The sequence below is a fragment of the Danio rerio genome, chromosome 21 (assembly GCF_052040795.2).
Source record: "Danio rerio strain M-AB ecotype USA chromosome 21, GRCz13ab, whole genome shotgun sequence".
NCBI classification, from domain to species: domain Eukaryota; kingdom Metazoa; phylum Chordata; class Actinopteri; order Cypriniformes; family Danionidae; genus Danio; species Danio rerio.
Genome location: NC_141041.1, coordinates 8,941,161 through 8,959,222, shown reverse-complemented (window position 1 = coordinate 8,959,222; position 18,062 = coordinate 8,941,161). Strand labels below are relative to the sequence as shown.

The window sequence follows — 18,062 nt, the reverse complement described above, 5'->3', positions numbered from 1 at the left end:
TTTTTTTGAGCGTGGGTGTCTACCGTCATCGAAGCAGACGACCTGCTTCATTCCGGACATCTTTCAGGGATTTAATTGTAAACCTAACTAGGATACTGTGAATATAACAATGATATTGTGTAATCCTAATGGCGAAGCTGTGGCGCAATAGGTAGTGCTGTCGCCTCACAGCAAGAAGGTCGCTGGTTCGAACCTCGGCTCAGTTGGCATTTCTGTGAGGAGTTTGCATGTTTTTCCTGCGTTCGCGAGCATGGGGGAAACCGGGTTCTCCGGAAGTCCACCGCTTTAGAGGAGTCCAGAGAATACAGACCTGTGAACTTTAGTTCCGACCACAGTTGTTCACAAGGGTTTGATTATTGCGGTCGCCGGATTTTCAATGATTTATAATGTTTTCTTACAGGAACATGCATTAAAAAACATTACTGGCAAGTTACTAATGTGTATTAATTATACATATATATTTATCTTTAAAATAGCGGGAATCTCATGCCACAGTACAAAACGGTATTGCTGCTTCAGGATATTTCAGACATATGGACACACTGGAAGATCAAGTTGCATGGAGTGTGGCTTTGCTCCACTTAATTATCCATTGGTAAATGAATTTGATAAGAAGTGCAGAACATTTTCACGCTTGAAAGCATGTTTTCTGCAGGAATGTAACTGATATGCTGCAACGGCCCCTTTAAATACGAGATCAATATAGTGAATTTTGACGCTCTTGTCGCTAGATCTGAAGGCAGACAACGTTGTCGCCAGAACGACCTTGGACACTCTTACTGCTTTCGGTGTGAACGCACAGTAGTTCTCGGTTGTAAGTTGCTTTGGATAAAAATGTCCGCTAAATGAAAAAATGTTAATGAAAATTTGCCGGTAAAATTCAGAAGCTGTTTTTTCTTGCGTGCAAGTGTTGCTGCGTGCGTTTTCACATTCTCATCTATTGCAGCGCAGGTAGAAATAGTCAAAACAAGAGGACAATATGTAATTTAAAAATTTCCGACTGAAATTGGTATTAAGGGTGCATTGAACATGACTGCTGACGTAGCAAATAAGCACTTGGAGGTTGATTAATATGTTTTGAAGTCACTACCAGGAAACAGACTGATTTATAATTAGCATTAAAGACGCAGTTTTGCATGATTTTTGTGAATTATCAGCTCATTGGAGTTCTTGTTAATGAGCTCTTTGCTGGTACAAAAAGCCATGTTTCACTCAAAAAAAATTAAGTTTGCTGTTTGTTCTAATAGGGCTGAGCGATAAAATCAGTATGAAGTGCTATAGTTTTATTAAAATGTGGCTACTGGGCGCACGTCTTGGAAGCAGTGCCAATAAGCATTATAATTATAATTAATAAGCATAATAATAATTATGTTCAGAATAACAACACTCCAAAATGAGTGCGGTGGCTGGCAGATTTTAAGTAGATTGTAAATAAAAAAGGATGTAAGGATGTCGCCTGAGTGGCTTTTTGGTTTCTTTTCTTGTGCTTAGATTTGATTTTCATAACTTTTGTATACAGTTATAAAAAGATTAGATATTGTGTTAAAATATTTTTGTTTTTGACTATTAAATCTATTGGTAACACTTTACAATAAGGTTCATTCGTTAATGCATTTACTAACATGATCTAATCATGAACGACACATGTACAGCATTTATTAATCATAATTGAACATTTACTAATGCATTATTAACATTCAAGTCCATGCTTGTTAACATTAGTTAATTGAGTGGTTCCCAACCTTTTTCTTTTCTTTTCTACAAACATTGGAGCCCCCCACCATATAAATACACACGCACGCACACACATATGTACTGTATGTATGCATGTATGTATGTGTGTGTATATATATATATATATATATATATATATATATATATATATATATATATATATATATATATATATATATATATATATATATATATATATATTAGTATGTGTGTGTTTGTGTAATATTAATATATAATATGTATAGAAAATATAAATTAATCAGTTTTAACTTGTCTTGGCCTTCAATAAAACCAAAATTTAGGTAGGCTTTGTCATACTGTCTAATCTTTTTCTTCGCCTCTGAAGAATCACTGCATTTACGTTTCTCTACCATTTTTGTTTTGATTTTGCCTTTACGAGAAGTTGGACAAGCACATTGCGCAAGTGAGCAAAATTTAAATAATTATTTAAAGTTATTTATTTGAATTATTTTTACTATTATATTGGAATTTTAAGCATGTGTTTTGATTTTTGATTTATTTTTTTTGTACCTAAATACATATATAATAGTAGGGCTGCTCGATTTTGGGAAAAATCATAATCACAATTATTTTGGTCATAATTGTAATCACGATTATTCAAAACGATTATCAGTTAAAGTCAAAATTATTAGCACTCCTGAGAAGTTTTTTTTTATAAATATTTCCCAAATTATGTTTAACAGAACAAGGAATTTTAACAGTATTTCCTCTAATATTTTTTTATTTGTTTTATTTTAGCTAGAATAAAAGCAGGTTTAAATATTTTGAAACCTATTGTAAGGTCAATATTATTAGCACCCTTAAGCAATAAATATTTTTGATTGTATGCAGAAGAAACTACTGTTATACAATGACTTGCCTAATTACTCTAATTAAGCCTTTGAACTGCACTTTAATCTGAATGCTTGTATTTTGAAATAAAATCTAGTAAAATATGTGCTGTCATCATAGCAAAGATAAAAGAAATCAGTAATTAGAAATGAAATATCAAAACTATAATGTTCAGAAATAAGTTATAACTAAGTAATAACTTTCCACGAAACAGAAATTAGGCAGGAAAAGTTAATATTCAGGAGGGCTAATAATTCTGACTTCAAGTGTATACATACAGTTATTTTCCACCCTGCAAAGGAAAGAGAAGTAAATACAATAGAATAAAAATATGAAAAACTGTGCTATAAGCATCTTCACTGTAAGAAAAATGATGTTCAAACTACTTATTTAAAATGAGCTGAACACAATTCTTGAAGTTTTGAATTGTTTTATGTTTAATGCACTTAAATTTGTAACTTCTTGTCTCAACACAAATCAGTTGTGTAAAACCTTGCATTTTTACAGCGTTTTTATAATACACATCTCATGTCTGCTACTATGAATCATTTGCAACATTCTTTTGCAGTTTATGTTTGTGTGTTTCAGGAGCTGTTCTCAGCAAAGAGGACAAGGAGGCTCAGCGGCAGAAAGAACTGAGGATGATGAAGGTTAAATATGGTCTTAAAGTAAGTTTCGGGGTCTATACTAGCTCTTTTTTTGTGATGAAATCTATTTGTTTGTTGGTGTGTGTGCGGTCAGTACTGCCCTCTTTTGGTCAGGAAGTAGTTGATCCCACTATTACTAAACTACAACAGGTATAATATTTACCTACTGAAACAATATATCCCAGATGCTCTTTGGGAAAGTATCACAATTATTGTGCAGAGTTATTATGTGCTAATTTGTGCTAAGAAGCAATTTCCAACTAGTTTAATGTCAGTTATAGTGGTCTTTACTGATATCTTATGTAAGATTTATTATTTTCAGTTTGTTCCATTTTATTTGATTATTTATTCTTGTATGTTTTTTTTTTAATATTTAAGGCACATTCTTTAAAGTAATTGCTAATAATAACCCTCTCCCTATATATAGGCATAAGAGCAAAAATATTAACATTATTTACACCAACATTGACATTTATTTTTTAAATTATTCACCAGAAACAGCATCAGCATATCAAACATCACGCATTTAAATTGTCACACTGTAATGTTCTAGAATGGACACTCTTATTTTTATTCGTATTTTTAAATTTATACAATTTATTTTATTTGTTTATTTATTTTAGTTCATTTTGATTTTTGTAAATTCCAGTGAAAATTAGAAATCTTTACACGGCAACTACCTCTTTTATTTATTATTTATATAAGTTTTATTTAAAAAAATCTTGCAACTTTAACTTTTAAAAGTAAATGGTGATAATAATCTTGTCCCAATATATAGCTATACAAGCAAAAATATTATTATTAACATTAGCTGTGCCTCATTTCAGAGGCTACATCCTCCGAAGGATGCATTCGAAGGGTGCTGTGTGACGAAGGCTGTCTCGTTTTCAAACAATTGGAAGGCTCCTTCAAATGCAGCCTCTAAATGCGTTATTATTCGTTTCCCAGGTAATGAAGGACACAACCGGTGGTTCCTTTGCAAGCTCGAACGTCCCAAGATTCGTTGCGCGCTGATAACGGCAGGACGTTTTTTTTAAAGAAAACTCTGGATTATAGGTTTATTAGGTTTATTTATATTAGGTTTATTTATTAGGTTTGTTTTATTTATTAGGTTTATTTATAAAATAGGTTATTTATTCTGAATTAGGTTTATTTTATAAAAGAGTATGACATATTTTACCAAAAACCACCACACCACTCTCCACACCACCACCAGTGTGCAGCATCTACTTACATTATGCTAGGGCAGCCACAGGACAACGGTGCCAGTGCGCTCACCACACACCAGCTTTTGGTTGAGTGGAGAGACCATGATAAAACCAATTCGGTGGATGGGGATGATTGGGGGGCCATGATTGGGAAGGGCTAACAGAGGGAATTTGGCCAGGGGGGTTACGCCCCTACTCTTTATGAGAAGTGCCATGCGATTTTTTTTTTTTTTTTAATTTTTTTTTTTTATTTATTTATTTATTTTTTAATGGCCACAGTGAGTTAGGATCTCGATTTAATACTCTCTAACAGTATAGTGTCCCCTTCACTATACTGGGGCATTAGAACTTACACAGACCACAGGTTCAGCGCCCCCTGCTGGCCCTACTAACACCACTTCCAAGAGCAGCCTAGTTTTCCCATGTGATCTCCCATCCAGGTACTGACCCGGCTCAGCCCTGCTTAGCTTCAGTGAGTGACCGGTCTTGGGCTGCAGGGTGATATGGCTGCGGCTCGACTCGACACTCTTATTCACTATCCCTGCTTTACATGGATTAAGTTTTTTTGTGGATTTCTTTGTCCTTCAGAGTAGTGATTATGAAGAGCAGAAACCTCTGAAGAACAGCAAATATAAAGACCGAGCAGAAAACCGCCGTCAGACAGTCGGGAGTGAAGGAAAGTTCCAGAGAGACGATGCTCCTGCTTCTGTTCATGTGTATGTAACCCATTCAGTCAAACATTTACCATCATAAAACTGCTCTGGGGCCTTGCATCACAATATAAAGCCTCTACAAGTTTCTTGTAATTTCTCTGTGTGTCTGAATAGTGAGATTGGTGATGAAAATAAGGGCAGACAGATGCTGGAGAAGATGGGCTGGAAACGAGGAGAAGGACTCGGCAAGGACGGAGCTGGAATGAAGGATCCGGTAATATTTACATCCAGGATTTATGCAAAGCGCATGACATTTACTCTGTTTTACACTGTTTCTCTCTCTCTCTTTGTGTGTGTGTGTGTGTGTCTGTGTGTGTGTACACACCAATGTCCATGTCTGTCTGTGTGTGTATAACTTTGTGTGTGTGTGTGTGTGTGTGTGTGCGCGTGTGTGCATGCACTAATTCCTGTGTCTGTCTTTGTGTGTGTGCGTATGTCTGTGTGTGTCGGTCTTTGTGTGTGCGCGTATGTCTATGTGTGTCTGTCTTTGTGTGTCCGTATATCTGTGTGTGTCTGTCTTTGTGTGTGCGCATATCTGTGTGTGTCTGTCTTTGTGTGCGCATATCTGTGTGTGTATGTCTTTGTGTGTGCATATGTCTTTGTGTCTGTCTTTGTGTGTGCGTATATCTTTGTGTGTGTTTGTGTGTTGTCTGTGTCCGTATGTGTGTGTTTGTTTGTTGTCTGTGTATATCTGTGTGTTTGTTTTCTTTGTGTGTGTTTGTTTGTTGTCTTTGTGTGTGTGCGTGTGTGTGTGTGTGTTTTTGTTTGTCTGTATATGTTGTGTTTGTTTGTTGTCTTTGTGTGTGTGTGTGTGTTTGTTTTTTGTCTCTGTGTGTTGTGTCTGTTTGTGTGTGTTTGTTTTTCCTTCGTTTTGTGTGTGTGTGTGTGTGTGTGTGTGTGTGTGTGTGTGTGTGTGTTTGTTTGTCTGTCTGTCTGTCTGTCTGTCTGTCTGTCTGTCTGTCTGTTTGTTTGTTTGTTTGTTTGTCTGTGTGTGTTGTGTCTGTTTGTGTGTGTGCGCGCGCGATTGTTGTGTCTGTTGTGTGTGCGCGCCCCCGTGTGTGCTCGTCTGTTTATCTGTCTGTTTGTGTTTGTGCTTGTATGTCGGTGTATGTGTGTGTGTTGTAGATTCAGCTGCACATGCGCAAGGCTCAGTCTGGTCTGGGATCTTCTGGATCCGCCATGTCTGTTGAGGATGCTTCGCTCACCAAATCCAAAACACAGAGAAACTGGGAGCGCGCAAGAGAACGGTTCTCTGAAGCCTGCCACACCGACTCCTCCCATCCTGAAAACAGCCAATCACCTAAAGCCTGGGTCAAGAGCCAGGAGACGGAGTGACGCTTCAGATGGACTTTATTTACACTGTTTATCTGAGTCATTTCAGCAGAAGACCTTATTTCCATGAGGTTTGTAAATAGACGCAAGTTCATTTTAATGCCACTCGGAGTGATTTTTGTTTACAGTGAAATTCAATACTGATATAACGAACAAATAAACAAAAGATACAGACAAGCATTCCAGTGTATGCATTTATATTAATGGCACATCTACAAATTCACTCAAAGAAAGACAAAGCAACTGTTTAATAATTATTTTAAGTGTAGAAAATTAGTCCACACCTCAGCTTTAATTATAATGCCACTGAGAAATGATATTTTTATGAACAATTTTTCTTCCAGAATGATAAAAGTGCATTTATTATTAACTTCTCAGTCATGTGTTGGTGTGGACACTAATATAGTCCACGGAGTAAGAATATATGCTAAAGTTCCTCTCCTATTATCTTTAAGGGCACGTTTAGTGGGTCATATTGCAGCATTATTTATAGTGAGGACTGCAGTTAAACCTGTTTAATCTGAAGAGAGGGCAAGTTGCGCAACTTTCATTATGGAGTCTTCAGGCTTTTCTAACTGCCAGCAACAAATAATTAGTTATTATGTTTGGAAACATAAACCCATGTGTTGTGAATGTGCGTTACCTTGGCGTCACTCTACACACACAAACCCCTTTGTGGTCAGTTGGGTTTCTGTATAGGTTGGAATCTGTAGCAACCCAGCTATTTACGCATGATTGTTATTTACCTTTTGCATCTGCAAACAGTTATTATTTTTAATTATTTTTGTAAGATTTCTAGGTCACATCTCACCTTAAAAATCTAAAGGATCTGGCTAAAAGAAAAGGAATATACTAAAAGATATTTGGAGTTCATATTTGATACATTATTTACATTTAATGCCATCAGATCTCGTTAACTTGCTTTTGCATTTTTTATTTTCATTACTGTCTGGTGTTTCTCATCCAATCATACCATTCTAATGCAATGTTCATGATAATACTTAAAATAGTTTGATCTATTTATACAGCATTTATTAGTAGCATTTTAATGACTGCAGTGCAAAATGAGTGTTAAAATAGTATTGTAGAAATAACATTATATGATAAATCTTTTTTTTTCATGTTATGAAGTATGATATATCATTTATTTATAATATATTTATACATTTTTATTATCATTTCTATTATTGCAGTTCTCATATTTAAGTGTTTTTCACTTATTGGAATGTCCAATGAGAATAATAATAATAGTACAGCACAATACAATACATTATTGTCAGACTTGCATCTGAAATTTTTCTTGCATAACAGCATGGTAAGTACGTCTTACAAAAAGACAAGGACATACAGTTAAAGTCAGAATTATTACTCCCCTTGAATTATTAGTTCCCTGTTTATTTTTTCCCCAACTTCTGTTTAACAGAGCAAAAAAAAAAAAAAAAAAAGATGGTTTGACTATCAGAAAAAAAAGACAGCTTAAAGGGGCTAATAATTTTGACCTTAAAATGGTGTTTAAAAAAATAAAAACTGCTTTTATTCTAGCTGAAATAAAACAAAAGACTTTCTCCTGAAAAAATTATTATAAGTATGTATCAGCAATATTTCCATGCTCTGTTAAACATCGTTTTGGAAAATTTAAAAAAGAAAAAACTATTGAAAGGGGGGCTAATAATTCTGACTTCAACTATACAAAAAAATCATTTTACACAGGCGTTATTCAGCTTCAAGACATCCTGATGTACTAATGACTTTTCCAATTTTCCAAAACTTGGGACTCTAAATCGACGGTTAGATTTAATGGTATAAATTCATGAATGACTGAATTTATTTAACGGGGACATGCACAAAAATTACATTAACCTCAAGCAGGAAAGATGCATTGTGCCAGGTTGTTGCAGGATTGGAATTTCTTTTTTTTTTTTTTTTTTTTTTTAACGATGGAGCCGAAAGATTGTAAATAATTTGAAAAAACACAACAAATATTGGAATATTTAATAATATTATTAAAACTTAAGAGACGTTGTTGCTTTTTTTAAATATTGCAGTGATTGTACAACCGAGGCTTTTAATCATGATTTTTAAGTGCTCTCTTGTATAATGATTCCAACAGTGTTAAAAATGATTTAAATGCCTGAGACCAGCTCGTTATACAGTACAACAATTGTGGAGCAATCACAGTACTTAAATACATACCAGCGGCCTCATAAGTCAGAGAATCTCTATGTAAAAATTTCTAAGATTTAATCTCATTGTTTTTTTTAATTTTTTAATGAGTTTTAAAATTAAGGTTTGAGTCCAACATGATGCCTAAATATTTGAATTCAGTGACATTTTAAGTACTTTGCCCGTTTATAAACATTTCTAAAACATTTCCAACTTTATACTTATTTGAGAAACATGGATATGGTTTTTCAACATTAAAGGTGAGATTTGAATTTTGCAACTATTTAAAGACATCTTTCATTTCATTTGTTGATTTTAATCATGATTTAACACATGACGTGGGTTCAAAATGATGTTCCTTGCCAGCTTTGGGAGGTTCTTGTAATACGAAAAGTCATATCATTTCTCAAGAGGTTTTCCTACTGTCTTTAAACAGATTTTAATCTGGTTCCTCAACTTTGTTTTTAAACTCAGACATTAGACTCGTATACCATATATAATTACAGTTACAATACCTAATAATTACAATACCTAATTAATTATACAATAATAATAATAATTCAGATTATTACTTGAATTATGTTACTGTATAATATGGTAGTTTTGCTTTAAAACAGAGTTTTTAAATATTTAATTTAAAATCATTTTCTTATTTTTAGATTTTGTTTTGTTTCTCTTCAATCAAAACTTAATCAAATCCTGTTCTAGTACAATGTTACAACAGCAATAAATTATTGTGAATATTTCATATTATTATTTTTTGTATTGTATCTATTTTTATTTTAAAAATATGATGAAATAGCCTGTATACAGGATAAACAATAAAACATGGTAATTCTCTATTTTTATCGCTAATGATCTGGTTCCGGCACAATGTTTGTAATAATAATTATAAATGGTGACATTGATTATTATTACAAACATTGTTGCCGGAACCTGATGATTTTAAACAATAAAAATAGAGAATTAACATGTTGTATTGTCTTTCCTGTATAAATACCATATATTAATCATAATGTAAGTATTCATTATTATTATTATTATTAAAGCAATTATATAGCCTGTAAAAAAAGCACAAAAAAAAGAGCATTTTACATTGAGAAATACAGTTCAATACGATAATCAGAAATTAATAAATCAAGCAATTATTACTATTGAATGAAGTATGCACACAGACTTTTAATTTCAGTCAGACAGGGCTTCTGAGAAATTGTCATTCCATACAAAATCGCTGTGTTTAAGATCTGATTTCTTTAAAAAACATTGACCATCACTGCCTGGCTGAGATACGATATGAAGTGGGTATCAGACCAAGCAAGAAGCACTGCATTAAAGTATGTTTTTCCTCACCATGTCTTTAAAATATGGAAATTAATTTTACCCCAGTATTTTCAATGGATTTTTTGCACCACCCTGCTGCTATTGACGGTGCTTTAATGGCATTTCGTCTCTTTTTTTGCTTTAACAACCACATGGATGCTTAAGTCTATTTTAACAGAATAAATTTGAATTACATTACAACAACGATGCTGGAAAAAGAAGCTTATAAAAATTTAAGGTAGTCAAATCTTTGACCGGAAGTTTATCACTGGCTGAAAAACACTAGCTGTGCATACAGCCAATTAGTTTTCCTGGGATCGTCCGTGTTGCGCAGCAGTGATGCCGGTGAACCGGCGGCATTAGGACCACGCACTTGTCCGCTCAGCCCGTGTGGGTGAAAAAGTTCAGAGAAACGTCGCCTACCTAAACCCTTAAAAAGTTCCCAGATACAAGAGGCTATTCGGTCGCTGCGTTCTGGTGGAGAGAATGCTGTCAAAATGTGCCTTCCACGAGGTTTTAACTCTAAATAGGCGGGATTTCATGTAACCGAGGCTCTCCGAGGGCAGTTTGGACCGCGCGGACGGACAGAGATGAGCGCGAGCACGAGCACGCAGCTGCTGTCCAACGGACCGCGAAGTAAGGTAAGATTCACTCTTCTATTATAATGATAATAATGATTACAAACTCGCTTAAAGGTGTCTTCTAAATAACCAGTTTACTTTTTCACCGTGCCGTCGAAGGTCGTTTCATAACTGGGTGTTTACGCTTTAAAAATAGAAGTTTAACTAGATTAAGTTGAACCAGTTGTGAAACGGTAACCTTATCTGGGAATTGTGGGACTCTGTGTTGTGTTCATTAACTTCTCTCTGTGACAGAAGTAGTTTATATCAGGTTAAATTGGTTGAATGGTAAGTTTTTTCCTGTCAAAAAGAACTTGAGGTCCGTTAGTTGGTCTGTTCTTCATGACAGCTTCCAGTACTGTAGGTTGGGGTAAGATGTGACACTTTCATGTCACAGCTTTAGTGTTGACAAATGAAATATGTCTGTAGTAAAACTACATTCAACCAAACACTAAAGCAAAATTTTTATTGAATAAAGACAATAAAATAAGACGACAGGAAATGAGAAAAAACTTGTTCATTGTTTGTAAGTTATGAAATACTTAAAGATGTAAAATAATATACTGTTATTTAGTGTAACAGGTGTCAGTGTAAAAACTACTTACTCTGTACTTTCTAAAATAATAAATGATCCTACACGTGTTTATTTGATATAATAATAATAACAATAAGGCTATAATAAAGCCAAAAACACTGCAGCATATTTTTAGCTACTTAAATTACAAGGATTACTACACTTTCCAAAAGAGTAAGTGATTATACAAATGTTTGTTTGATATAATATTGAGGCTGTAATACATCCAAATACACTGCAGTATATTTTAAGCTACTTAAATTATGAAAATTACAATAAAACCTGACTTGAAATGAAAAGTATCTATATAGGGTCTAAAAAAACATGAACTATAAGTATTATATTATATCGTAAATTGTTTTGTTAGAAAATAATGTTATTGGCACTCAGTGTAATGAGTAAAAATATAAATAACTTGATTCTGATTCATCAACATTTTGTAAAAGTATGTGATTATACAAGTTTTTACTTAAGATGTTTGTCAAATTAATACAGCCAAATACCTGGCAGCATATTTTATATACCACAATAAAGAAAATTGAATGAAACCTGACTTGAAGTGAGAAGAAATGATCAATATTAGGGCCTAATTATGACTTCTCCAATAAGACAGAAATAAACATGTTGAGTTATTTTAAAATACTCGAGACCTTGTTATTCTTAATCAAATTTGGCCTGCATACATTATTGGCAAAATCACCATCATAAGTTTTGAGAAATACATTTGAATAAATTAACTTACCATGTAATAACTTACCAACCTGCCATGTAAAATAATGAAAACTGCCTGTATATCTTAATGACAGCCCTTTTAAATAATATTATGCACAATTATGTAGATCAATGAGTGACACATCTTACCCCACTCTTTCCTTGAGTGTGTGAACACTAATGCATTTCCCTGCCCACCTTTTGCTCTCTTAATTGCTTATGTTTGTTTGTTTGTTTGTTTGTTTAAATCCAGTTGTTGTCTCTGGTGTTGTTGTTGTCTTGTTTAGTAGGCGAGGCTTATCTTTTGATCTGAATGTTTCACTGTAACACCCAGGATTCCAGTTCTGTTACATTCTTCAGTAGATTACAGTAGTCTTCTTTCACCTGGACAGTGCTGGTGTTCTCCAGCAGAGGGCGCTCATGTGTGGCCTTGTGTTTTTGAGAGAAGGTCAGGTCACTGCTGGACAGATAAGATCATCTGCTGGGGGCCGAGAGGAGGTTTTATTTATTTACTGAAGATGTGATTTGGGTATTGCGTAGTGGTGGATGGTTTCAATTACAACAAATACTTTGATTGATCAAGGAGCTTCCGGATGAGTATTTAAATGTAAATATTATCAGCTGAAAGCCAGAAATAGTTTAAAATATTTTCCATTTGATTTATTTATTATTTTTTTTACATCAAATGTAATCAGCATTTCATTTTGTAGTACTGTGCATTTTCAATAATAGTGGCTGATTAAGAAATACTTGGTCACATTGTTATTTAAATTTGTAATTAATGCATGCTTCTGGGAATTTTGTGACACTGAAGAGATGTAAAAGAGTAGCTCCATGATCTGTAAAAGGAACAAAAGTGATTTAATTGTTCTTTGCAGTGCATACTGTGAACAGTTGACAGCTTGAAGATTTCCCACTGGTTACAGTGTATAAATGTTTAACCACTGTCTGTTTTTATTGCTGCTTTTGTGTCTTTGATTTATACCATGGTGCTGAATAATTACCATGTTTATATAACATGGCATTTTACGTGGCTTTATTGAATAGCGTTGCATGTACCATTGGTCCAGAAAACATACTAATACAGTAATATTTTTGGTATTTTTCATTTGCATTTATTTGTTTAATGTGAATTTAGATTTACTTTAGTTTGATCTAGATTAGTTATATTTAGTTTAACTCGTACGCTATTATAAATTATGAATATTGAATGAGTGTAAATACATTGGCAAAAAGAGAGTTATTCTTTTAATTTCATCAAAACATTGTCTTTTTTAAAAGTGTAACAATAAAGGGGACCTATTATGGAAAAATCTCTTTTAAATCTCTTAAATCTCACTTAGGAAGGCTTTGTGCCAAAACGTCTGTCTTTTAATCACCCGTAAAATGTAAGAAAAATAAAAACAGTACCTTCTTTTAAAAATGGATTTAACACAATATTCTTTGCTATATAAACTTACACACACTGAACAACATTTCTGTTCATCACAGCTCTCCGAAAAATACAGGACACCTATCCGCTTGTTAGGTGGTGACGTGTTTGTGACGTATGTATACTGTTTCCGGATCCAAGCTGCCATTCATTTGAGTGAAGAAATCATTCGTTTATGATCACGTTTTATTCCTATCACACATTAAAGTTAATTTTACATAAAGTCAAAGTATACACAACAATCTCTGGGCTTGCTGCATAACAAATACCAAAATTCTAACAATTTATAAAAAACTAATCACTTTCTGGCCATCGGATATCAGGCATGGACATATATACTGCCATCGTGATTTTCGAAAGCATTAAATCGCTTTTTAAACGTTTATTATTACCATTTCATGAGTCTCCCCATTCAGTTGAATAGAGCGCTTGGACCCGGAAGCCGCTTCGCGTGACGTCACACTTAACAAGCGGATACAACAAAAACAATTATTATCATTACCTTTATTTAGCCAGGAGATCACATTGAGACAGTACTGTCTCTTCTTCCAGTGAGACCTGTTAAAAACTTAACTAATTAAAAGCTTGACATAATTTTTCTATAAATTATTATATAATAGAAAACATTGTCAAGTCTTTTGTTTTTTGTTAGCCATTTTTATAACTATAGTAAAAAATCTGTTTGAGTGAATGTAGAAATAGAGAAAAAATATTCAATAATTTGGTTAAAAAAAATCTGCACATTTAATTAGGCTATAATTTACATTGAAAAATTGAAGCCATAAGCGCTTTCCCTGTGCATAGCATGTACCGCTAGTTATGTAAATGTTTAGCCACAGTGTGTTCAGTTAATCAGAACAGTGCATCAGATGTATTATTGGCATTTCCAGGATATACAGTGTCACCAATGCGTTATGACTATTGAACAATTTGCATTTATGGAACGCTTGCTAAATCAAACGTTGGGCCAGGAATATTTTTCCCACCCATGCAAGAATCTGCTAAGTAAACTCCGGCATAATAAAAGGTCAGTTGAGTTCTATATAATCATATCTGGGCTTATCAGTCATTTACAGATGTTTGGAACATTTTACAGTTTGGACCTGTAATATGCAAACATTAGGAAAGCCAGATGTACTATCAGTGATCCTAATGTCCTGCACTGTACACTTTTATTCATTTGGCAGATGCTTTAAGTGACTTATTGCATTCATATTTTAGCATTTCGTGCGCGCTCACTTGATTATACAAATGCTTAAACTTAACTTTGAAGTCATTGTTTATGAACAGGCAAAATGTTCAAAGCATTTTTTGATGCATCCAAGGTGAAGGTCAATGGCATGGCCTCGTTTCAGTTTATCGGAGTGTTATCAGCTGATAAACATGCACGCTTGCTTCGTCAAGAGAAGTTGTAGTTCATGAGGATGAATGAAACTTATTTTGTGGGTCTCTCTGAATTAATTTTGGCGTGAAGTGCAATCTTTAATCTTATAAAATCCCTATTTTGCTATTTTCAAGGTCCCTAATTTGGTTTCGGAGTCTCCGACGGTATAAGTTTACATTCATTCAGGGTCAAAAACACTTTAACTTTCTCAAAATATACAGTTCAGCTTCAGCTGTTCTCAGCTCAGCTCTTCATTGTCTGAAATGGTTTATTTAAACATCCAGTGTTACTAAACGCTGCTTTTCTAAAGCCTACTTTGCTCTGTGATTGGTTGGAATTAGAAATCCACCGAAATAAACATTCTGGGCCAAAGCCAAAATTCTGGATGCACTTGGCTGAAAAACAAAACTGAAAATGCTTTTTAATTATTTATTATTTTAGCAAATAATATAAAGTCATTTTTGATGACGCTGTGGGTCAGTGGTTAGTACTGTCGTCTCACAGCAAGAAGGTCGCTGGTTCGAGTCCCAGCTGGGCCAGTTGCCATTTCTGTGTGGAGTTTGCATGTTCTTCCTGTGTTGGCGTGGATTTCCTTCAGATGCTCCGGTTTTCCCCACAGTCCAAAAGACATGCGGTACAGGCGAATTGAAGAAACTAAATTGCCTGTAATGTATGTGTGGGTGTGAGTGTGAGATTGTATGGGTGTTTCCCATTACTGGGTAGCAGCTGGAAGAGCATCCGCTGTGTAAAACATATGCTGGATAAGTTAGTGGCTTATTCCTATGTGGCGACTGTTAATGAATAAAGTGACTAAGCCAGTGGAAAATGAATGAATGAATGAATGAATGAATGAATAGTCACTTTGAGTGACATTCTAAAATTTAACCAACAGGAAAATGCACACAACAAATTTTTGGTCTTGACGAAACACCCTAGGAGTTAAAATCAACTCAATCTGAGTGTACATGCGTGACCATCAAATTAACTCCAGTAAAGAGGTAAAGTAACTTAAATTAACACATTTTTTGGAGTTAAAATGTAACTTTTTTTAAATTTATTTTTTTAGTTCAAATAATAAATCTACTGAGAGTACTTGTAAAACTTAATAAAATATGAGCTCCTTATCAGTATTAGAGATCAACACTTCTTTAGAGTTAAATGTACTTCACACAATATACATTTTTATATAAAAATGATTACACCGAATGCCATAATCTTCACTTTAAGCTTTTATTTAAACAAATCCATACATTAGTTTTAGAAGTTACATGCATGGACACTAGGGCTGCTCGATTATGGTAAAAATCCTAATCACGATTATTTTGGTCATAATTTTAATCACGATTATTCAAAACGATTATCAGTTGAAGTCAAAATTATTCGCCCTTCTGTGAATTTTTTATTTTTTTTTATAAATATTTCCCAAATGATGTTTAACAGGGCAATAAAATTTTCACAGTATGTCTGATAATATTTTTTTTGTCCTAGAGAAAGTCATTAGTTTTATTTTGGCTAGAAAAAAAGCAGGTTTCAATATTTTGAAACCTAGTTTAAGGTCAATATTATTAGCAATATGATTGTCTGCAGAAGAAACTACTGTTATACAATGACTTGCCTAATTACCCTAATTAAGCCTTTGAATCGCACTGAAAAATATCTAGTTAAATATTATGTGCTGTCATCATAGCAAATATAAAAGAAATCAGTTATTAGAACAGACTTATTAAAACTATCATGTTTAGGAATCGGTTGATTTTTTTTATTTTTTTTTTTCTCTCCATTAAACAGAAAATAGGGGGAGGGGGGTCGCAAATAATTCAAGAGGACTAATAATTCTGACTTCATCTGTATATATTCAGTTATTTTTCTCCCTGTGAAAAAGGAAAGGGAAATAAATACAATAGAATAAAAACATGAACCATCTGTGCTTTAAGCATCCTCACTGTAAGAAACTTTATAATAGCTACAGCAGTCCTTCAGTCAAGAGCAGTGAGTGATTTAGTCCTTTTGTTGTTTGATTAATGATTAAAACAGTTAGTAGCAGGAATATTGCGCACTGTCACTTTAAGAGCAGTACGGTTCTAATTATAGTTTTTCTTTCACATGTTTTTTGATTCTCAACTCATTTGTTTATTAAACAAATGAGGGTTAATATGAATAATCACTAAACACCGCATTTTGACACCTATTTAACCATTACATTGCTCACATTGAGAAGACTTTAGATGTGTGTGCTCTGCTCGTGTTCGAGGCTGAGCGCACACACACAACAGCATGCGATCTCTTTGGCACTTTTAAAAACTTGAATGATTCGAATGCACATCAATGAATGATGCGCATCCCATGCTGCAAAAGTTACATTACAGCACATGCTTTTAGTCCTGTTCACGTGAAAGTGAGCTTTGCAGATCAACAAATGTGTAAAACTGGAAAGGGGGAGGTATATGATGCAATAATATTTTCATCTTGATTAATGTTTTTTCATAATAGTTAGAAGCCAAAATCGAAACCAAATTTTCGATTAATAGGGTATATGCCGAGCTAATGTTGAGCTAATGTAATGTTTTATGTCATACTGATAAACTTCATACTGATAAGACCTGTTATTGTGAACTTTTTTTCATTTTATACGGTTCCTTTTACAGCATCGATGTTGTAATGTCATTAAAATACATTCAATTAATTAAACTTTGGCATTCATTTAGGTGCTTAACACGTCCGTCAGAATCGGCAGGCTAGCGCAGAAGCTCCATTGAATATACTGGGGTAAATAAATGCTCATATTATAAAGACATGAGGGGGGAAATGTTATTTAATGCAGTGGTTCTTGTACAATCTGAGACCCACTTTATATCGGATATCACTCAGCCAGTGGAGATTTTTAAAGAAAACAGACCTTAAACGCGCCGGTTTTTGTATTGGCACACAGTTCGCCGGAAGCACTTAAACCAGGTTACTGGCAAATTAAAGTCCTATTAGCATGCTTCGGTAAATACCCTATTGCACATCCCTAATGGACCCATGGGGTTTGGGGGCATGCCTCTTTTTAAAAATTTTATACAATTTATAAAAAAGAGGTGTGCCCCTAAACGCTACTCCTGATCCTGATCTTCCTTGGGGAATGAGCAAATCATAATAAAATGTACAAAATTATCAGATCGTACAAATGAATATGATCTAGCCAATAAATCAAATAATTACAACTTGAATTGTGTTGTTGCGCGTACTCAAGAGCGGTGTTGTCGCACGCCTACTGAAGGGCGGGACCGAGGGTGTGTCACGTCGCGGGGGCACATTTGATCTTTTTGGAAGGGCACTTTCTATCCAAGACTAAAAAGGGCATGTGCACTGCACAGGTTGAGCCCTATGTGT

At 34.2% G+C, this 18,062-nt stretch overlaps 3 protein-coding genes across 10 annotated transcripts in view; 2 read left to right on the top strand and 1 right to left on the bottom strand.

Annotated features, from left to right (window-relative positions):
• Positions 1-6,666, top strand: part of aggf1 (angiogenic factor with G-patch and FHA domains 1) — a 28,075-nt gene extending 21,409 nt beyond the window's left edge. For all 6 annotated transcript variants that reach the window (XM_087299991.1, XM_087299989.1, XM_087299992.1 and 3 more), the window contains 4 exon segments: positions 3,175-3,254; positions 5,030-5,157; positions 5,269-5,368; positions 6,280-6,666. In XM_087299991.1, the coding sequence (XP_087156117.1) occupies positions 3,175-3,254; positions 5,030-5,157; positions 5,269-5,368; positions 6,280-6,489 (518 nt within the window). In that variant the 3' untranslated portion in view covers positions 6,490-6,666.
• Positions 1-18,062, bottom strand: part of ap3b1a (adaptor related protein complex 3 subunit beta 1a) — a 762,544-nt gene that overhangs the window by 294,890 nt on the left and 449,592 nt on the right. The gene's annotated exons all lie outside the window — the stretch shown is intronic.
• The window catches only part of pde8b (phosphodiesterase 8B), a 104,818-nt gene continuing 97,060 nt past the window's right edge, over positions 10,305-18,062 (top strand). For both annotated transcript variants that reach the window (XR_015519919.1, XM_087300597.1), the window contains exon 1: positions 10,305-10,610. Coding sequence is in view for 1 of the 2 variants with exons in the window: in XM_087300597.1 (XP_087156723.1) it covers positions 10,560-10,610 (51 nt within the window). In the remaining variant the exon portion in view is untranslated. The remainder of the gene's footprint in view (positions 10,611-18,062) is intronic.